General features: G+C 45.6%; 1 protein-coding gene across 5 annotated transcripts in view; it reads left to right on the top strand.

The window, feature by feature from the left end:
• Window positions 1-23,333, top strand: part of PUS10 (pseudouridine synthase 10) — a 322,578-nt gene that overhangs the window by 121,756 nt on the left and 177,489 nt on the right. For all 5 annotated transcript variants that reach the window (XM_069234384.1, XM_069234385.1, XM_069234383.1 and 2 more), the window contains one exon: window positions 7,781-7,837. In XM_069234384.1, coding sequence (XP_069090485.1) covers window positions 7,781-7,837 — 57 coding nt within the window. The remainder of the gene's footprint in view (window positions 1-7,780; window positions 7,838-23,333) is intronic.

Genomic DNA, 23,333 nt, shown 5'->3' with positions numbered 1-23,333 from the left:
AAGTGCACTGGTTTCCTGCTAACCAGGTCCCCAGTGCCAGTGTTCCTTTCCTAAAACAAAGTCACCTGGTCACTTCATCCCCAAGTGACCAGGCTCTTCAGCTCCTATAAGCCCCTAATAAATGGTACCCCTGGTACCTAGGATATGGGTACTGAAGAGGACCCGTCAGAGCTGCAGCACAACTTAGGTCACTCTGAGTGACCCAGCACCAACCTTATGCAGACTGCCATTGCAGGCTGTGTGACAAGGTGCTCCCCAAACAGAAACCACGACATGGCATACAGCCTGTGTGCCGTGTTCCCTAACACTGCATGCAATATATGTAAGTCACCCTTCCAGCAGGCCGCATTAAATTACATGTGAGGGCATATGTGCATGAGCAGATATGCCCCTGCTATGCCTCTGTTGATTCTGAGACATAGTAAGTGTACAGGAAATCCACTTTAAATGTGTATGCTGGGCACTGGTCACTGCGAGCTCCCCAGCTACGTGGTATCAAACATCTCCGAATAATAAGCCCTGACTGACCCCAGTGATGGATTTATTAATAAAAGCGCACAGAGAGGGCACCTTAGAGGTGCCCTCTGAAAACTTAAGAGCTACTACTGTGCTGACTGACTGGTCCTGACCAGTTCAGCCACCACAGATGTGTTTCTGGACCCCCACAGTGATAGCCAGTGCTCTTGAGGCCCAGAGACAAAAGCCTGTACTGGGAAGAGGTGTTACCTCCTCTCCCAAGCAAGATGGACATTCCAAGTCCGTTGCAGGCTGTGTGACAAGGTGCTCCCCAAACTGAAACCACAACATGGCACACAGCCTGTGTGCCGTGTCCCCTAACACTGCATGCAATATATGTAAGTCACCCCTCTAGCAGGCCATACAGCAGGGTGCATTAAATTACATTTGAGGGCATATATGCTTGAGCATATATGCCCCTGCTATGCGTCTGTTGATTCTGAGACATAGTACGTGTACAGGAAATCCACTTTAAATGTGTGTGCTGGGCACTGGTCACTGCGAGCTCCCCAGCTATGTGATGGCTTCTCTGAATCCTGCGATGTTTGGTATCAAACATCTCAGAATAATAACCCCTGACTGACCCAGTGATGGATTTATTAATAAAAGCACACAGAGAGGGCACCTGAGCTACTACTGTGCTGACTGACTGGTCCTGACCAGTTCAGCCACCACAGATGTGTTTTTGGACCCCCACGATGATAGCCAGTGCTCTTGAGGCCCAGAGACAAAAGCCTGTACTGGGCAGAGGTGTTTCCTCCCTGGAATGTCCATCTTGCTTGGGAGAGGAGGTGAGCTTCAAAGGCATTTGGCACCTTTGTAATGCAACTCAGGTCTCTCCAGAAGGTGGAGATAACCACCCCCCTTGTCATGACCCCATTTCTGGTGGCGGCACAGGTGGGAAAATAAGTTAAATTAGGAGGAGTGCCCACTTCATGCCAGTCCCACCCCTAAGGTAGACGAGCTGAAGTGGACAGTACTTTTTAAATTCCTCCATCTTCTCTGGAAGGAGTTAGGCCACTAGGATTAGGGTTATGCCCACTTCCCAGCAGAAGTGGTCATAAGAAGGGTGTAGTCATCCTGAAGGTGGTTAGCCCATTGACTACTGCCTGACATTGCCTGTAACACACCTAAATTTAGTATTTAGGTGGCACTCTAGAACTCAGGTTCCTGACAACCTAGGAAGAGCCAGACACTACAGAGTCGCATCAGCAGACAAGATTGCAGAAACCAACTGACTTGGCCCCAGCCCTACCGGCCTGTCTGCAGCCCTCGGCGATCCTTCGTCAAAAGACAACCTGTCCTGCAGCCCAGTGATGTCCAGAGCTTTGGGAGGACTGCCTGCCTTCGACAGAGATCACAATCTCCTGAGCCAGTGGACAAGTTCAAGAAGAAACCAACTTTAAAAGAAAAAGAACTCTGCCTTCAGGAACTGCAAAACCATCTCTGGGCCCACCTCTGCACCCGACGCCCATTGCCCGAGTCCAAATGGCCTACCGGTCCTGTGAAGGTTCCCCAGCAGTTCTGAGTCCGAGTCCACCATGTGCTGACCACTGCCGGATTCTGCCTCAAAGGCTGAAGCCTCAAACCGAAGACTCCCCCTGACCGCAACCTGCCCGGTAAGCAGGTTCCAAGACCAAAGGACACCCCTGCACCTGAAGCCCCCTGCGCCTTGGGGAGTTGGCCCTTCTGTCTCCCTATGTCACCTAGCATCAGAACTTATCCTGGGCAGCGGTGTTTTTTTTCATTTAGCCTCCTAGCCCGAGCCTGAAGCCTTTTTCCAACACTGATCTTCCCCATTAATTTGCAGTGGCGCCTGATGCTGTGTTGGCACTCTGCACCCGGCCGCCCTTGTACCGCTGAGGATGCAAGTTTGGTGCTGCCTTGTGGCTCCCCCCTGTGCTTACCTCAAACCCAGGAGATCAACCCCTGACACCACTTTACTCACCTGTGAGCAGCGCATCTTCGATTATCCCGAGTCTCCATTGATTAACATTGGGCCCCCTACGCTGTGTTGGCACTCTGCACCCTGCCGCCCCTGTGTCACTTAGGGTGTAAGTTTGGTGCTGCCTTGTGGCCCCCTCTCTGCTTACCTCCACTGCAGGAGATCAACCCCTGACACCACTTTACTCAACTGTGAGCAGCGCATCTTCGATTACCCCTAGTCTCCATTGATTTACATTGGGCCCTGGACACTGTGTTGGCACTCCGCACCCGGCCGCCCCCGTGCCACTGAGGGTGTACGTTTGGTGCTGCCTTGTGGCCCCCTCTCTGCTTACCTCCACTGCAGGAGATCAACCCCTGACACCACTTTACTCAACTGTGAGCAGCGCATCTTCGATCACCCCTACTCTCCATTGATTTACATTGGGCCCTGGACACTGTGTTGGCACTCCGCACCCGGCCACCCCCGTGCCACTGAGGGTGTAAGTTTGGAGCTGCCTTGTGGCCCTCCCTGTGCTTACCTCAGCTGCTCACCATTGGTTAACATTGGGCATCCGACTCCAAATTTGACCTCTGCACCAGGCTGCCGCTATGCCACTGTGGGTGAACTCTTGGTACTGATTTGAACCTTGCTTGGTGTTGACCTAAACCCTGAAGGCTGGATTTGTAAGTCGTGTTCTTACCTGCAACACTGCTTTTTTGTTTTCCTCTTATAGGTTAACATTGCTGAACTGAAAAATTGCACTGTGTTGATGTTTTAAACTGTAAAGTATTTTTGCTTGTAAATCTACTTACCTGATTACAAAGTTCTTGGGTTTGAAACATATATAACAAGTAATTTTATTTTTCTAAATTGGTCTCTGATTTATTCTTTGTGTGTGTGTCATTTATAGCCTCTGTGAGTACAACAATTACTTACTACTCCCTTTGATAAGTCTAACTACCACAAATAGAACTTTAGTCCTATCTGTTTTTGCCTCTGTAATACCAATTGGGCATCCACTGGACTCTCTGCACAGTGTACTTCATTTTAGTGCACTAAATAGAGAGCAAGTTTCCTACACCAAGTTTCTGGGAGCCGGAGCAACCCCGGCCCATCTTAATTTTATTAGGCCAAGCGCCTTACTTTTGGGTGGTCCAACTCCGCTGCCGTGCCTTCAGTCCCTGCAAAGGCAGAAGGGGCCCCTTCAGGTTCCACGCTGGCAGCTTCGGCCTTGGCTCCAAGGGGCACCCATGGATCAGTTCCTGGATCCAGACCAGTGCCGGTCATACCACCTCAACCTTCCCCTGCGCCGGTCCTGAAGTCATCCTCCCGGCACCGCCCGTGCCCCCAGGCGGTGCCACCCCCATACTCATTGCTGACTCCAATACCAAGCTGGAATCCAGCGCCCAAAGGGGTTTTGCCCCCTACGTCGGATCCTGAGCCTTATTTCTATGGGCTACATTACAGTGAGGAATGGGAGGGATTGCTGGACCCTTTGGAATTCCAGCTCAAAGACCCCAGGGACTGTTGTACAGACCTGGGGCAAGCCAGTGGACGGGATACCTACCCAAATGGTGGCATGCTGTCTCCCATCTGCGTGGCTACAGAAGAGGCAGCTTCATAGTCAATGGTGGTGCGAAGAGCAGCTGAGGTCCTGGACCTTGAGCTGCCTTGGGTGGCAGTCAGGACTAACCTCCTGACAGAGGTGCTTCAGCCTGGGGCACCTGGGACACCTACTTCGCACACTGCACCCAGCCGCCTCTGTGCCGCTGAAGGTGTATTTTGTGTGCCTGTATGGGGCCCCCCCATTGCTCTACAAAACCCACCCTGGTCTGCTCCCCTAGGACGTAGGTACTTACCTGCTAGCAGACTGGAACCGGAGCACCCCTGGTCTCCATAGGCGCCTATGCTGTTTGGGCCCTACTTTGACCTCTGCACCTGACCGGCCCTATGTTTCTGGTGCTGGGTGTTTGGGGTTAAGTTGAACCCCCAACGGTGGGCTGCCTATGCCCCGGATACTGAACTTGTAAGTGCTTTACTTACCTGAAAAACTAACCAATACTTCCCTCCCCCAGGAACTGTTGATTTTTGCAGTGTCCACTTTTAAAATAGCTTATTGCCATTTTTGCCAAAACTGTGTACATTACGTTTTAATTCAGAGTTCCATACTTACCTGTGTGAAGTACCTTACAATTTATGTACTTACCTAAATTCTTAATCTTGTGGTTCTAAAATAAATTAAGAAAATAATATTTTTCTATATAAAAACCTATTGGCCTGGAGTTAAGTCATTGAGTGTGTGTTCTCATTTATTACCTGTGTGTGTACAACAAATGCTTAACACTACCCTCTGAAAAGCCTACTGCTCGTCCACACTACCACAAAATAGAGCATCAGTATTATCTAATTTTGGCACTATCAACCTCTAAGGGGAATCCTTGGACTCTGTGCACACTATCTCTCACTTTAAGATAGTATATATATAGAGCCAACTTCCTACAGGCCTTACTCGTATGTTTCCTCCATATCCATTCATTGTGCCCCAATAGGATTTGAATTTAGTTTTGATATTTCTGATGTGCGCTACTTTTGAGCCTCTCCATTCTACCAGAGCTAAATCTGTGACCACTGCGTTAGCGCACAGAGTTCCAGTCCTTGACATCTGTCAGACAGCAACATGGGCTTCTTTACCAAACACTACTGCCTAGACAGTTAGGTCTCTACGGATGGGCACTTTGCCCGTTCGGTCCTGCAGGACTTCATAGTATGATCTTAGTTCGCAGACCCACCTCCAGGGATGGTATTATGTGGATATCTATTCTATGGTAAGGAATCTGCAACTAGATGTCTCTATTAGATGGACAAGCTACTTACCTTCAGTAATGCCTTATCTGGTAGAGACAATATCTAGTTGCAGATTCCTTACCAACCCACCCATCCTTCCCGCTCTACGAACTGATTTCTAGGGTCAGGGACAGGGACTCTCTTTCAGATCCCTAGTTTGGACAGACCAGTGGTCAGTGTTCTTCATGGCTCTGCGCTTCTGCCATGTAAAGTCGGGAAAAGAAACTGACATTAGTGTGCCCGGGTAATGCCTATATAGGACACGTGACATCGTACACGACACTGATGACGGATGCAGAGACGATCGACGTTACCTAACGGGGTTTAGGGATACTGCTTGAGAAAACTCTCCAGATCCAGACTGACGCCTGGGAAAATTCTAAGGTAAGGAATCTGCAACTAGATATTGCCTCTACCAGGTAAGGCATTACCAAAGGTAAGTAACTTCTCCAACAGTCAGCATGTCTCCAAACAGGAAAAGCGAAAGGTTAGGCATAGTATAACGTTCACAGGCTTCATTGAATTGGTGTAGTGTAAATTCACAAGGCAATTATGCTGGTGAGGTGGGATACCTATGAAACCATATGGAGGAATTGCTCCAACATCTTCCAAGCTACACAAAAAAGGGCCACAGGAATAAATCAAGTGGGCATAACCGTTACCAGTGTAGATTTTTTGTGTGCTGTAGATGCAGCTGACACGTATTTTAGGCATACCAATACCAGTGAGCTACACAGAAGACATTCCTGGTTCCAGATATCAAGGTTCATACTGTAGGTCGGAATGCATGTGCTCAACATTTCTGTTTGGCTCCAAGGTTGACAGTAGGTTAGAGAAAAAAATAATGAATTGGAAACAGCTCAGTTTATAAGGGGGTTGCAATAGCATTATCCTCATTACAAGAATTACCAGGCAGCTCTGCAGGAGGTCAGAAACATCCAAGAAATCCAATGAGACATAACTGCAACAGCCATTCACCTTCAGCTGTGCAGAGCAGGGGTTGGCCACAGGGCCTGTCCTGCATCGCGGCACCATGCACAAACTTCCGTTTGGAAAGACCTGTTTCTGCACTCCCCTGTTTGCCCTTCTCCCAGCTTCCATTATGACCTTTGGCCATGCAAAGCAAAGATCAATGGCAGCATTTGGCCTGTAGCCAGGCCCTGTGCCCACCATCTTCTCAGCTCAACCTTCTATGCCGCCAACCCCAGCTACACAAGGCCTTGGTTTATAGTTCATAGTGGGTGCATAGTGAGCATTAGCTGCATCGTCTGAGAGGTAGCAACTTTGTACCCTTGTTTTACTGAAGGACCCCATGAGGGCAAATCTTTGTGTGCATAAATGAGGACATTTGTAAATTGCGGTCTGGCTTGAACTTAAATGCCTGAATGATGAATGTCTAGCTCTTTGGAGTCTGTGAAGTTCTATGAGATGAATCCCATTTCCTTCTGAGTGGCCAAAACATAGGCAAGAAATATCAGCGAGCTTCAAGCCCTCTAGACATTTAAGCCCCTTAACTATATTTCCAATAGGTAAGATGGTTGTATTTACAAACCTTCACCCATCAGTGACTCCTGTGGTCTAGGCATGCGTTAATTTACCCAACGTGATACATTTTGCATGATGTAAAGGTTAGGAACAAGAGGCCGACTTTATTAAGGAACATACTCTTGTCAATGTTGCTGTTGTTAATTGCATGATAGGAAGTAACCGGTGCTGGCTGTGCTGGGTATGTCTCTTTTCCTGCCGTACCTATACTAGGCTCTCGCATATCCAATAATGGTGTAAAAGCACAGCCTCTGCAAAGCAGACTTGAACCACCTTTTGAGGCCACTGTGCGTGAATTCAGAGCTGTGCATCTTTGTGCTCTTTTAAGCAGATTATTTCCTCTGGCACCTTAGGAACATCACTTGCACATAGCCCTGTTGCTCACATGTATAGTGGCTTTCTGTGGGGGTTCAGAGGTATTTCTTGCCTTTAAGTGCCCTTATGTTGGTGGTCAAACAGTGACTAGTAGTCACACACTTCCTTAACAGGGAAACCTATCACCTAGAAACACCTCTTTTAAGAATTGTCCTATGAGCTTCCTGCCTACAAGATTAACAAACCGTTATCTGAAAAGACAGTTTCAAAAACATATAAACAAACAATTGCTATTCTTCTATGGGCATTTAAGTGAAACCCCAATTTTTTAAAATTTATTAATACAGTAGTTACTCTTTCTCTGCTAAGAATGGGTAACATTTCGGTAAACTTTAGGTAGAGTTGCAATTCTATTGGCAATGAACAATAAATGCAGTCTTCCTTCCTTTCCTGTTGCCTTATTATCGGCTCGCCTACATTCCTTTCTGGGCTCCTCATCACTGCCTACTGTTGTTCCTCAATGTTACAAACCTATGTGGTTAACAAGGTGCATAGATTTAGTTTACCATTTATAGTGGTGTAGTCATGCAATAAATGGTAGTCAGAACTTACTCTGTGATTTTATTTTCAAAGGTTTTAACTTTTCATCATCCGGAAGAGAAGATGTAGATGTCAGAACATTGGGAAAAGGTAAAACCTAGAACTTTTCACCCTATTATTGAACCTCACTTGCGGAGCATCTGCTTCTGTTTGCACTCCCCTTTGAAATTCTTGTTAAACTACATTCTAGAGCATAACCCATGAAACAAAACTTTGAAAAGATAAAAATACAAGTGTGCTTCTTTATCTTTTTTTTATTGTAGGTAGCAAAACATCATCTGTAATGAAAATATGCTTGCATACTGTAGCAAAATCTATTATATCTATATACTGGACATCTTTGTAATCACCTTGAATACGTTGTTTCTTTTTTTTGGGGCATTTTGGGGTACTCTCAGTTTTTGAATCAATGCTGTTAAACATAACGAGGAAGCACATAGATATTTTGTCACTATCTTTGAGGTTCATGGAGACTTTTTCAAGCTTGTTTTTTTCACTGTGTCACTTAACATGCCATACACACATCTCACAGGAAATATTTGCACTTGTGAGGATTAGTTCACTTCTTAACTCATGCTGTGGTTCACCGTTACAATGTTAGTTTGAAGTGTTTTTTGTTGCTTACCTGCAGTTACATGTGCCAACTAATAAGTGATGAAAGAGGCATGAGACTTTTATTTTATTTTATTTTTTTACTTTGTTTATTGGTATTTTCAAGACATTACATCTCATAATCAGTGCAGGCAAAGCATAGTATTTATGTCATATGCAGAATCCAGTAGTATTATTGCCTTCTGGCAATTACTACAGTGGGACCGTGTCTATTTCAGATTCATACATTAAGTCCAGTTGAGACAGTCAGCATGCATGTACCCATGGATTATAACATTAGGGGTGTCACGTCTGAGATCCATTATTTAGCATTATCTTGGTGTTACCAATCAAGCTTTCAAACAAAGCCAGTGACATTTAGCATGGCGCCTGAGCAACATTTCTTTGCCTAAGTGTGTAGGGGTATTTGGGGTGCGGTGGGTGGTATCCAGTAGTTGGAGCCAGCGCCTCTAGACATTATAGTCTCCATCAGCGGGGGAAGGTCCTTCTAATTATGTATGGGACGCATCCATAGTCAGCACGTAGGAATGGTGCATTGCGCAGCGGTATACTCCCAGCAGTTCCTACCCATCAGCCCCCGCCGGTGCTCGTGTAGTGTGGTGTCTGCGGTACATGTATGAGGTGCATCCCTTTTTTGGGATCTCATCCACTCAGGGGTTGGGTCAGAGTTTAATCAGGTTATACACACCTTGTCCTCTGCGTCCCGACCGTCCTCCCGCTTCTGCATCTCCCACATCTCCAGCACCTTGGACCACAGGGAGGCAATGGGGTGCACATGCACTCTTCGTGCCTCCTCCCTTAAAGAGGCATGAGACTGTTGTGCCTCCTCCTATTAAGTCACACTGTTTCTTAATGTCCTTCGGTGGTCATGAAATCATGTTAATGTATTGTAACTATGAGATGTTGAATTAGTAGGGGATTGAAGTACAGTAACATCAAAATCACACTGTTAAAAAGCTGCAGTTCACAAATATTGCCAAGAGATATAACACAATAAAACATACCTATGGTTAGATTGTGTTGCTGTTCAAGTCACAGATGAAGGAGTTGTGGGATCTATAATTTTGTATAACTTTTGGTTAGGTATTTTGCTCCATGAACATTAGTTTTCATCTGTTATTGTAAAAGAAAATCCTACAGATGCTGTGTTAAGCCTTGTGTAAGTAGTAGTTATCTGTTTTGTACTAAGTATGTTTTAGGGATAGCTGATATTTATATATTCTTCTAATGCTTGTTTGTAATTTATTTGGATGTTAATATGTTTCCAAGATAAAATTGTAAATTCATGCTCTTGTGAGCTCCTTAGGGGTCTATATGCTTTCCATAGGGGTTGGCGCATGTTTGTTAGGTTTCTGAGTACACTATTAGTGAGAACTGTTATTGAACTTGCACACTAACTGACAATTACAAATTAAGCTGACATTTTGAATTCTCGGAGTACCACGATTCAAGGCCTAGACATCAAGGCACACAAAGCCCTTCTACAACCAAAGTGGCGGAGGCAAAATTCAATTACGCCGGCTGGGCACATTAAACTGCTGCATTCACCCCACAGTGCTGTCTGCACCAGGAGTAGGGCCAAGACATCTAGACCCACAAAGCCCTGCTACTAGCGAGGAAGTGGGGGCAACATTCAATTGAGCTGGCTGAGCGCATGTAACCGCCACATTTACCCCACGGCATGGGACATGCCTGGAGTCATGGCTATGACATCAAGGACTTGAAAGCCCTCCTACAAGCGAGGAGGCAGAGACAGGATTCAAATGTGCTGGCTGAGCACATTTAACCACCGTATTCACCCCAGGGGGCGCATCAAAAGTTAGGGCCAGGACTTCAAGGTCCACCAGCCCTATTGCCATCTAGGAGGTGGGGACCGGATTCAGTAGCACCGTCTAGGAGCATTTAACTGCTGCATTCACCTTGTGGTGGGGATGCGCCAAGGCGTATGCCCAGGCAAAGACCACGGCAAGAGTGGACCCATCTGCACCCATCCACTGTTGTGCTGGGCCCACTCTTTTGGCTTGGAGTTACAGGGCCCTGACCAGGAAGCAAAGTATTGTGTCTAACTTTAATCATCAGTGTATTCCTAAACGCAATATCGAAAATCATCAAAAGGAAAGCAAACATGACTGTGGAGGGCCCATTTATTTGACAACTTTGATGGGGTCCATTAACCTAGAAATTAGCTCAGTAGAGGGCAGAATATACGCTGCTAGAAAAACCACCCCAAGAGTGGAGACAGAAATCACAAGCTCCCCTTCAGCTTTGGACAATAGTGGAAGGGCAAAAGAAAGTACAAGAGAAAGAAAAGCCATTTTGCACCCCTCACAGAGAGCAAGAGCAATCCTAATATGCATCCCGTGCAACATATAATCTGCAGCAAGAACCAGGCCCCTGGGTCAGAGGCAGCTCTATCCAAAGCCATCCCTCCATCAATTGTTCCCCTCCATTTAAAATGAAAAAAAGAGAAAATGCTTTCAAGAGAAGGGGAGAAGGGGTCATAAATCTGACTCACAGCTTTGAAAGGGGGGGGGGGGCAACGAGGCACTGGTAAGGGCCAATCTGAAACAACAAGGTTGTTTGCAGGAATAGCCTAATTCATATGGATTCTCACCTTTCAAATTTCTGCTCAACACATTTCTGTTAATTGGAAACATTGCTCACAGCTTTTAGTTCGGAAATGTTTGAGAAATTAAAAGTAATAGACAATAAGTTAAGCACACTTAAAGTCCATGCTCAGAACAAACTCCCTCCACTGGTTACTGCACCTTTCCCATTAGAGTTGGTCGCAACTAAGGCCCCCTTACAGTTTGTTGGTATGAAGGTCCATCAGGAGGTATATCCAGTGCTTTAAATGGGAAAAATAAGTGCAAATACTCATCAAATTGAGCTAGGGGTGTTTGCTAGTGGGCGGGCCTAAGGGTGAGGTTAAAGACAGGGCATGACACACAGAAAATTCTGTCATCTCTCAGGTATCCATTTTGCACCAGCGAGTAGTTCCAGATGTACTGTATGTGTCGATTCCCTCTGCACATGTGCCCACAACACATAAATAGTGATTTTTAGGCTGCTAAGAGCCACTGACATATGTATACAGCCAAATGCATTTAATGCAATTTTGACCTATACCTTGAGGTCTTTCGCCAGAAATGTTTAGACTTGGCTCAACACTGTTATTTTAACCCATCCTTGTCTGGTCTTGAGCCATGGATGTGAATTTGGTCAGCACTGAGTTATATTGGACCACCAATATACTATCTTGTGCCAGTGATGTGAGGTCTTGGCTCAGCCCTCTCTGATCTTGACTCAGCCATTTCAGATCTTTGCTCGGTGCCTTGTTCCCCACAGAAGACATAGAATATAAAAAGATCATGGTGAGTTACAAAGAGCAGCACTTAATTCCTAATGGCATACATGTAAGATTATATTTTAACTTTCTACAACTTTTTCCTTCACTCACATGATAGCGAACTGGAAAATACAATTATTGAAATGTATGTCTCTAAAAATAATAACATAACATACTAGTATGTTATATTATTGTATTCCCAATATGTTACCATGTAAATAATGGGTGTGTGATGTGAGGGGATCATCATCCTTCACCTATCTTTATTGCCATGGAACGAAATTGAGGGAGAGTGCGTTGACACGCAGCTTTAACATGCACATTCACACTTTACTGCTTTCCCATTTTTTTCTTTTTAACCAGTTAACACCAATTAGTATCTGTGCAGTCCTGGGCATAACCCCCCTTCAGCACCATAGTTTTCAAATTATCCTCATGTTAAGGCATCACCCTTATTTTCTGTTATGCAAAATGGGTATACTTACGCAGTCTGTTCCATTTATATGGAGGAGCCACATCAGACCATGGCAAAGGATCTTCAGAACAAATTTGATATGTTAAAATTATGTACATTGCCCAGAACTGCATGTGATGTTAGGCCTATATAGTGTTGTCAGCAGCATTATGTGAGCCCAGCTCTGTGGTGTAATGAACATTGGTAGGATAGCATGGTTGATCGTTCCATTGCTGTATAAGGTACACTCATATTGGGTTTGTGCTTTGTGATACTAAGTCCACGTTGTGTGATACTGCCACAATGCTGAATGATCTTGGCCTACCACTGTGTCTTAAGATGGACTAGGTAGCAGTGTATACTGAGACAGGTACTTCTAATACGCCTACGTTTGTTTACATTTATTAAACTAATTGAAAGTGCATCTCTAGTTCTCTTTGGTTGCTGATTTTGAGAGCACACAGTAGTTGTGGACCCAAACCCCTTAGAGACCCAGACTGGATATAGCTGCGCAAGGCGAACCAGTGTGAAATTGAACATTTCTTTACAAGGTGACACTTCTACCTTTACACGTGCTAATAAAGAATGGCGTGAAGACCTACTGGAAAGAGGCCCTGTACCAGAGGGGAAGAAGCCACAAAGCCATGAATGTAGTCATATCAGCAACAGCACTATTAGGTTAACGGCCAGTGTGCCTTTGGCATATAGTGAAAAAAGATTCTGGAATAGAAGCATTAATAATAACTTCAACATCAGTTGCAGCACATACCAAAACATGTGTTGAATGTATTAAAAAAAAAAACACGTTGACTTGTTACAAAAAAAAAGATAATGTTATAATAATGTTTACGTTTCCTGGTTTTGTGATATGTGCAGCTTCTTGATGGCAAACTGTTAATATTTGTTTCCATTGGGCACAGTAGTCACTTATGCTCATATGCGTAATCACACAAGCAGGCATGCACACAGTAAGTAATTTACAGTTTTTAAAAACAAAAAATAGCTCCTGATAGTGTTCAGATTATCTCACTTTCTCGAGAAACAAGGCACCTTAACGGGTACTAAGCACTATGTAAATATAAATACAATTATAAGCACTCACACAAGCAGACAGACACTCATCAAAACGCTACCCGAGGATTAAAGACATTTTTAACTCCTTACATCCCATCCTGTGGTTTTCTTAATTCTCCTCTCAGCGGGCTGCCTGGATTCCAGTTTGTGCACAAATGCACACAATAATTTTCATTTGAATAAAACTGCAGGGCATGAATCGATTCTCTTTTGCCAAACACAGCATGTGATAACATTCTCAGCCCTCTGACATCCCTGATAATAATGCAAATGAGCTGCTGCTGAATGGTTCAGCTGGGGCTCAGCACAGGGCTGGAGAGGTGCTTTGGCTGTCAGAGTGTCAAACAGGCTGGGTGCCCTAGCAGCTATGAGCCTACCTTTCATGAGTACTGGTACCCTCCTTGCGATGGAGCAGTGCTGGTACTAACAGAGAAAAAATAAGAATTCCTGGTATTTAGTACCTGTGAGTACCAACCCATTTAAAGCAGTGGGTAGATCTATCCAGACAGGCATGTGAGTCCACAAACCCTTCAGTGAAGACTGAGTTAAAACAGTTGTAGGAAGATACATTTGATTCAGACCAAGAAAGGATTGTGTCAGGAAATGCCTCCTTGGCATGGTTATCCCCTGACTTTTTGCCTTTGCTGATGCTAAGTTATGATTCGAAAGTGTGCTGGCACCCTGCTAACCAGGCCCCGGCACCAGTGTTCTTTCCCTAAACTGTACCTTTTTCTCCACACTTGGCACAACCCTGGCACTCAGGTAAGTCCCTTGTAACTGGCACCATGGGCCCTGATGCCAGGGAAGGTCTCTAAGGCCTGCAGCATGTTTTATGCCACCCTAGGGTCCACTCACTCAGCACATGCACACTGCTTCACAGTTTGTGTGTGCTGGTGGGGAGAAAATGACTAAGTCGACATGGCACTCCTCTCAGAGTGTCATGCCAACCTCACACTGCCTGGGCATAGGTAAGTCACCCCTCTAGCAGGCCTTACAGCCCTAAGGCAGGGTGCAATATACCACAGGTGAGGGCATAAGTGCTTGAGCACTATGCCCCTACAGTGTCTAAGCCAAACCGTAGACATTGTAAGTGCAGGGTAGAGTTTATGGTCTGGGAGTCTGTCAAACATGAACTCCACAGCACCATAATGGCTACACTGAAAACTGTGAAGTTTGGTATCAAACTTATCAGCACAATAAATGCACACTGATGCCAGTGTGCAATTTATTGTAAAATACACCCAGAGGGCATCTTAGAGATGCCCCCTGAAAACATACCCGACTTCTAGTGTAGGCTGACTAGTTTTTGCCAGCCTGCCACACACCAGACATGTTGCTGGCCACATGGGGACAGCGCCTTTGTCACTCTGTGGCCAGGAGCAAAGCCTGTACTGGGTGGAGGTGCTTCTCACCTCCCCCTGCAGGAACTGTAACACCTGGCGGTGAGCCTCAAAGGCTCACCCCTTTTGTTACAGCGTCCCAAGGCATCCCAGCTAGTGGAGATGCCCGCCCCTCCGGCCACTGCCCCCACTTTTGGCAGCAAGGCTGGAGGAGATAATGAGAAAAACAAGGAGGAGTCACCCACCAGTCAGGACAGCCCCTAAGGTGTCGAGCTGAGGTGACCCTTACTTTTAGAAATCCTACATCTTGTAGAAGGAGGATTCCCCCAATAGGATTAGGGATGTGCCCCCCTCCCCACAGGGAGGAGGCACAAAGAGGGTGCAGCCACCCTCAAGGACAGTAGCCATTGGCTACTGCCCTCCCAGACCTAAACACACCCCTAAATTCATTATTTATGGGCTCCCCAGAACCTAGGAAACTTGATTCCTGCAACCTAAAAAAGAAGAAGGATTGCTGACCTGAAGCCCTGCAGTGAAGACGGAGACGACAACTGCTTTGGCCTTAGCCCTACCGGCCTGACTCCCAACTTCGAAGAAAACTGCAATAGCGACGCATCCAACAGGGACCAGCGACGTCTGAAGCCTCAGAGGACTGCCCTGCAACCAAGGAGCAAGAAACGCCCGTGACCAGCGTCTCTGTTCAACCATCTGCAACTTTCTTGCAACAAAGAAACAACTTCAAGGACTTCACGTTTCCCGCCGGAAGCGTGAGACTTTCTACTCTGCACCCGCGCCCCCGGCTCGACCTGCGGAAAACCAACACTACAGGGAGGACTCCCCGGTGACTGCGAGCCCGTGAGTAGCCAGAGTTGGCCCCCGTGAGCCCCCACAGCGACGCCTGCAGAGGAAATCTAGAGGCTCCCCCTGACAGTGACTGCCTGTAACAAGGGACCCGACTCCTGGAACCAGCACTGCACCCGCAGCCCCCAGGACCGGAAGGAACCGAACTCCAGGGCAGGAGCGACCCCCAGGCGACCCTCTGCCTAGCCCAGGTGGTGGCTACTCCCAGGAGCCACCCCTGTGCCTGCCTACATCGTTGAAGAGACCCCCGGGTCACCCCATTGCTTTCAATACAAAACCCGACACCTGTTTGCACTTTGAACCCGGCCACCCCTGTGCCGCTGAGGGTGTACTTTCTGTGCCGCCTTGTGTCCCCCCTGGTGCCCTACAAAACCCCCCTGGTCTGCCCTCCGAGGACGCGGGTACTTACCTGCTGGCAGACTGGAACCGGGGCACCCCTGTTCTCCTTTGAAGCCTATGAGTTTTGGGCACTTCTTTGACCTCTGCACCTGACCGGCCCTGAGCTGCTGGTGTGGTAACTTTGGGGTTGCCTTGAACCCCCAACGGTGGGCTGCCTTGGACTCAACTTTGAACCCTGTAAGTGTTTTACTTACCTGTGAACTGAACAATTACTTACCTCCCCCAGGAACTGTTGATGTTTGCACTGTGTCTACTTTTAAAATAGCTTATTGCCATTTTTGTCCAAACTGTACATGCTATTGTGTTTATTCAAAGTTCCTAGAATACCTGAGTGAAATACCTTTCATTTGAAATATTACTTGTAAATCTTGAACCTGTGGTTCTTAAAATAAATGTTTCTATATAAAAACCTATTGGCCTGGAGTAAGTCTTTTAGTGTGTGTTCCTCATTTATTGCCTGTGTGTGTACAACAAATGCTTACCACTACCCTCTGATAAGCCTACTGCTCGACCACACTACCACAAAATAGAGCATTAGAATTATCTCTTTTTGCCGCTATCTTACCTCTAAGAAGGACCCTTGAACTCTGTGCACACTTTCTTATTTTGAAATAGTAGATACAGAGGCAACTTCCTACAGAGGGCTTGTACCAATTGTGTAAATAACTACATTCAACTTCCTCCAGAATGCACGCAATATATAATAATTCTGAAAGATGTACCCTCATTACCTCCCCACGCCGAGGAAGAGTTTCTGTCACTGAAAAATACGATGGTACTTTGGCTTCAACATAATGCATAGTGGTCAGATTATCGGTATGTGGATGTGCTTTATTTGAGGAGAACCTGATGTATTGGTCCGCAAAAAAAAAAGAAACAGATTGTGCGATTGTAAACTTTAAATCCCCCCAAATTGTAACGGTTTTGTTGAATCACCTCTGTAAGCGAATCATGATCACAGGCTTTGTAAATGCTGTGGAATGAGGTTGTTTTTTATAGACCAAACAAAAATCCTCGCATCTCCATGTCCCATTTTTGTTAACACCAGGGTGCCAAATTCTGGGTTATCTTTTAACGTAGAAACATGGAACAGGTTTGAGCCCCTAAATTCATTAGAAGAGGTGTACTGACTCAGTACACAAGAGGGAAATTATTTAGGTGGATTTGCGAGCATGCAATAATCTCTGGGTGGGGAACCCTTGCATCATAAAACATTAAAGATTACTTGTGGGCTAACTGTAACTGCAGAACATTTGCCCATGCAATTCACTAGAATGCTCTCATGGAACATTGCTTGTGTCAGAACAAAGATGTTAAATCCAGATTGGATTTTAACTCTGAATGCATTTGATATCATTTGCCTCCAAGAAACTTGGGCTTCTCAAGTTTTCACCTTAAATATTTGTTATTGTTTATGTAGTCCTGCGATTCGTACTCCTTCAGGAAGAACTAGAGGAAGGCTGGCCACCTAGATTTCTGTTAAGCTAACTAAAGTGATAGTAAAATATTCTGCTTTACTGCCTGTTATCAAATGTTACTGTTTGTATTACTGAAAGCTTATGATATTATTCTGATTAATTATTACAGTTACATTGTTTACGTGCACTCCACCACCATGATAGAATAATTAGAAGGTATCTTTAGTGAATGTTGTAGACATTTATATAAGAAGATTTTTCAAATCTGGGTGGGCGATTTTAATCTTCAATTTTGCAAAAATAGCAATTGTCCAGCATGTGGCAAAAGGACACAAAAAGGTTAGACATGCCCCACTCCAGGAATTTAGCTTTTGCCAGTGAGTATAGCTCCTCTGATACACCTCTTCCACCAATATTCAAAGGAGGCGGGAATGGCAGTAAAAATGATTATATACTTCTCTCATTGACATAATCCCTTTGTTTATAGACTTAGATGTAATTTGATTCTGACCACACCAGATGAAGCCCCAGAAACAATTACGGACATTTTTTGCACTTCTGTCTCCAAAATGTTATCAATAGTTAAACCTCCTAAACATATTCCTCTGTGAGGCTGGTTCAATTGTGTTAGTAGTACCCCCTTAAACTGCTTAAGACAGCTCTCTCTAAACTCTCAAGATCTATACTCAGCTTGTCCTTGCAGGTGAGAAAAGTGATTAACACTATTAATTCAAGTCTTTCAGAAAAGGGCCAGGCCCAGGCCCAGACGGAGTCTCTATGGATTTGTTTAACGAGAATAGCACATTCTGGGCCCTAGTCTTAACCAACATGATTAGGCCTGCCATAATCAAGCAACCCATAGCCACATGGAAGGAGGCAATAGTAGTTCCAGTTTTAAAAAAAGAGAATAGGCTCTCAACTAGATGCAATGATATAATTTCCCTCTTGGATAGCTCTCTTAAAATATTGGGCAGAGTATTAGTGTTGGAAGGTGGTTTATTAGTAGAGGTTGGTAGGTACCCATCACTAGTAATAAGGTCTCAATCACAATACAAGGTCCAGGCAAAGTATCAGTAAACTTGGTAGCTGGCAACAAGCAGGCAGGCTTAACTTAGAAGACAGGTGTGTAAAGCATTTACAAAAACCAATACATTAAATAAGTGAGATTTTTGGGTAAAATTGTTTATCATTGGTGTATTGATTTATCTCGATGCTACTGTTGGTAAGGAGGGTTCCAGTAGGTTCCATGTAGAGGTTGATTATGAGCTCAGGTTGGAACTCTGGTGCACTCTGCAGAAGACATTTTATGGAATCTTAAGATGCCCATCTGGACAAATAGGTGGCTATTGATTAGGGTGGTGAATCATGGTAGGACCATCTCAGAGAAGCCCAGGCATGTTACAGCATGCAGATTAGTGCTTGATGGTAGATTGTACAAAAGGCTACAGTAGGGTAAAGTAGGAGGAAAAGGCAGGCATCATGCTTTTCGACAATCAAGAGAGTCTTGCAAGTACAAAGGTGCTGACACTTTGGATGTGGAGGATCATATTTTGAGTGGTGCATTGATGCATATGTTGAGGAGAGGGTGGACATCAGATGTAGGCTGTGGGGAGTAGAAAAACTGATGAGTTCATCTTGGAGAGAGTCTCTGGGGAAGTCTGATACTGTGCGTTCATGGCATGTGTGCTTTGGAAATACATGCTGTACATACCCCTGCCATCTAGTGTTGGGCTCGGATGTGTACAACTTATTTTTGTTAGAAGAAAGTCTTTCAAGTCATGAGGTGTAGTGACTCCTCCTTTATGCATTATTGTGCTTGACCATTGGCTCCATAGTTTGATTGTTTTCTTTCCCAGCGGGTATAGGACAGAGAGAGTAAAGGGAAGAATAAGGATGTTCATGTAATAGAAGATATGAAAAAAGTTGTAAAGGTATCTGCAACAACCCAGGGCTTCCGGGGAGGAGGGGTACGCATGTGAATCTACAGAACTACATGCCACGAACAGATGCCTACAGGATAAGTAACATATTCCATTTGTGGCATGTGCACCTGTAGATACATATGCTGTGCATAGACTATCAAGTGTTTCCCCTGTAAGGTTGTAGTTATCCTGGGGATGTTACAGAACACTGGAAAAGTGTTTGCAGAGCAGCATGTCTCACTTGGGCCTGCTGTTTTGCTAGTACGTCCACACAGTAGTGTTTCATAAAAGTGTGTGGTGTGGACCAAGTAGCAGTTTTACAAACGTCCACAATTGGAATATTGCCTAAAAAGGGCATTGATGCTGCTTTTTTTCCTAGTAGAGTGTGGCCTTGGCTTTGGCATACCATGTTTAAACACACCTGACAAGCAGTGAGTCGGTGACTGTCTTCCTGTGTGACCTCTTAATGAAGCCTGCAGAGGTGGTCCATCGTGGTATGTGTAGTTGGCCCTGCCCCTGCAGTGCAGTAGGGTGAGGATTGACAATATTGTATATTATAATAATATCAACCTGTACACATATTGACTATTCAATATCGACATGCTCTATATCATTACGGTAAATACATGTGGAGTTATAATAGTAAATCTATACTTCAGTCTGTGTGTATGATGTTACAGTTGCTGTTTTAAAATTACAAAACCACTGAGACTCACCTGTTATAATTATCTCAAATAACTATAATTCTGATGGATATAACTACCTGTGGATTCCTCACCTTATGAATTCTCCCAATGCGCCATCATTCAACGGCAAATTTTCTTCCCAGCTTTTCACGTCGACGAGGACGTCAGAATTGCACGGCTCCGCATGCGACTCCGTCTGACGCCATCATGGCAATAAGAAGTCCTCGCCAGCGTGCTGACGTCAGTTCCCTTTTTTCCGTGCCTTTGACACTAACGGTTTTCTCCTAGGTCTCAAGAAGCTACTGTTTCGAAGTGGTCTTATTGTACTCTGTTACAATGTCTCCTCCTAAAAAAGTCAGGGTTTAAACCTTGTCATGAGTGTGGGGGTTGTATGTCTGGCACAGACCCTCACGAGGATTGCTTATGGTGTCTCAGTTCGGACCACGATGTAGGAGAGTGCATGTCCTGCCAAAGGATGAATCCGAAAGCGCAGATGGAAAGAGAGGCTAAACTCTTTTTAGCTAAGGTGAAGAAAGGACACAGAAGTCATCGGAGGTCTAAGACTAGAGACTCGTCATGCCATAAGTCACATAAGAAGCGGCGCCAGCACAATTCTCGACGTTGTTCGTCTTGAGGTCGATCTCGATCTCACGCTCCATCCAGACGGCGTCATACAGCATGGGAGGTTAGTCCAACTGTATCTCCACAGCCTCAAAGTCCTCAGGCTTTGTCGGAGTTATTGTAAAATACTTTCAGAGGGCATCTTAGAGATGCCCCCTGAATACCAGTCCGACTCCTAGTGCTAGGCTGACCAGTTTCTGCCAGCCTGCCACAACCAGATGAGTTTCTGGCCACATGGGGAGAGTGCCTTTGTCACTCTGTGGCCAGGAACAAAGCCTGTACTGGGTGGAGGTGCTTCTAACATCCCCCTGCAGGAACTGTAACACCTGGTGGTGAGCCTCAAAGGCTCATGCCTTTTGTTACAGAACCCCAGGGCATCCCAGCTAGTGGAGATACCCGCCCCTCCGTCCACTGACCCCACTTTTGGCGGCAAGACTGGAGGAGATAATAAGAAAAACAAGAAGCAGTCACCCACCAGTCAGGACAGCCCCTAAGGTGTCCTGAGCTGAGGTGACCCCTGCCTTTAGAAATCCTCCATTTTGAGATTGGAGGATTCCCCCAATAGGATCAGGGATGTGCCCCCCTCCCCTCAGGGAGGAGGCACAAAGAGGGTGTAGCCACCCTCCAGGACAGGAGCTATTGGCTACAGCCCTCCTGACGTAAACTCGCCCCCCCCCCTAAATCTAGTATTTAGGGGCGACCCAGAACCCAGGAAACCAGATTCCTGCAACCTACACAAAAAAGAAGGACTGCTGACCTGAAAGCCCTGCAGAGACGACGGAGACGACAACTGACTTGGCCCCAGTCCTACCGGCCTGTCTCCAGACTCAAAGAACCTGCACAGCGACGCATCCAACAGGGACCAGCGACCTCTGAAGCTTAAGAGGACTGCCCTGAACCGAAGGACCAAGAAACTCCCGAGAACAGCTGCATTGTACACCAACAGCAACATTTTTGCAACTTTGAAACAACTTTTAAAGACCTCACTCTTCCCGCTGGAAGTGTGAGACTTCACCCAACGCCCCCAGCTCGAGCTCTAGAGAACTAACACCGCAGAGAGGACTCCCAGGCGACTGCAACTCCGTGAGTAACCTGTGACGACCAACCCCGCACCCCCACAGCGACTCATGCAGAGAGGATCCAGAGGCTCCCCCTGACCGCGACTGCCTGGAACAAAGAACAAAGCACTGCACCCGCAGCCCGCAGGACCAGAAGGAACTGAACTCCAGTGTAGGAGTGACCACCAGGCGACCCTCTGCCTAGCCCAGTCGGTGTCCGGCCCGAGAAGCCCCCCCTGTGCCCTGCCTGCACCGCTAGAGTGACCCCTGGGTCCCTCCATTGACTTCTATTGAAAACCCGATGCCTGCTAAGCACACTGCACCCGGCTGCCCCTGTTCCGCTGAGGGTGTGTTTTATGTGCCTGCTTGTGTCCCCCCCCCAGTGCTCTACAAAACCCCCATGGTCTGCCCTCCGAAGACGCAGGTACTTACCTGTTGGCAGACTGAACCGGAGCACCCCTGTTCTCCATAGGCGCCTATGTGTTTTGGGCCCTCCTTTGACCTCTGCACCTTTACAGCCCTGTGTTGCTGGGGCTGTGACTTTGGGGTTGCCTTGAACCTCTAACGGTGGGCTGCCTATGCCCAGGAAACTGAACTTGTAAGTGCTTTACTTACCTCAGAAACTTAACCTTACTTACCTCCCCCAGGAACTGTTGATTTTTGCACTGTGTCCACTTATTGCCATTTTAACTAAAACTGTGTCTGTTACTGCTCTAATTCAAAGTTCATAACTTACCTGTGTGGAGTACCTTGCATTTTATGTATTTACTTCAAATCTTGAATCTTGTGGTTCTAAAATAAATTAAGAAAATATATTTTTCTATATAAAAACTATTGGCCTGGAGTTAAGTCTTTAAGTGTGTGTTCCTCATTTATTGCCTGTGTGTGTACAACAAATGCTTAACACTATCCTCTGATAAGCCTCAACTGCTCAACCACACTACCACAAAATAGAGCATTGGAAGTATCTAATTTTGCCGCTATCTTACCTATAAGGGGAACCCTTGGACTATGTGCACAATATCTCTTACTTTGAGATAGTATATACAGAGCCATCTTCCTACAACTAGTTTTTAAAATGTGTGTGTAAGTCTGGAATTAAAGGACGATGAAACAACATTACATTGCACTGTTGGTTTTCAGATCCAAAAACAGAGCATCATTGTAGTTGTAGTCATCTTTTGACAGCATAGACAATACTTGTTTTAAAAGTAAGTTACACATGTCACTTTCAATGACTATATTGGAGATGAAGACATATTTGCAACATGTACACACATATGCTATGATGTGACTAGGAGAAAATACCACTTAAAAACACTCGACTTTCCTGTGGAAATGAATGTAGTTATAGACTGTTTTTGGAAGCACAACAACATACATAGATGGATGATCCATGGGGAGCTACACACAATCAGACTGTACATATTGCACATTGTTAAAAAGAGACCTGAAACCATGCTGCTGGTTATTGGTATTGCACAATATATTTTGTGGAGTCAAAATTAGCTGTATCTGTTTTACTAAGGGTGATGCAGCATTCTAAACCTCAAACTTAAGGGCAGGACTCCATTTATGATTATTGAGACATACATAGGTGTAACTTACCAGTCTCTACTCCACCAGGGATTACTGCCATGCCTTCAGGATGTAGGATCTGCAAGACCCTCTCCTCCCAGGTAAAGAGTTGTAATGGGGGGCTGGGAGAACCACCACCAGTTCTTTGGGCCTCCAGGACAAACTTTCCCCCACAGGTTGGGCCTCCTCTTCCTTTTCTACTCCTGTGTACGCA

The sequence above is a fragment of the Pleurodeles waltl genome, chromosome 5 (assembly GCF_031143425.1).
Source record: "Pleurodeles waltl isolate 20211129_DDA chromosome 5, aPleWal1.hap1.20221129, whole genome shotgun sequence".
In the NCBI taxonomy this organism is placed as follows: domain Eukaryota; kingdom Metazoa; phylum Chordata; class Amphibia; order Caudata; family Salamandridae; genus Pleurodeles; species Pleurodeles waltl.
Note: the sequence above shows the minus strand (reverse complement) of the source record. Positions and strands in the feature narration are given on the sequence as shown.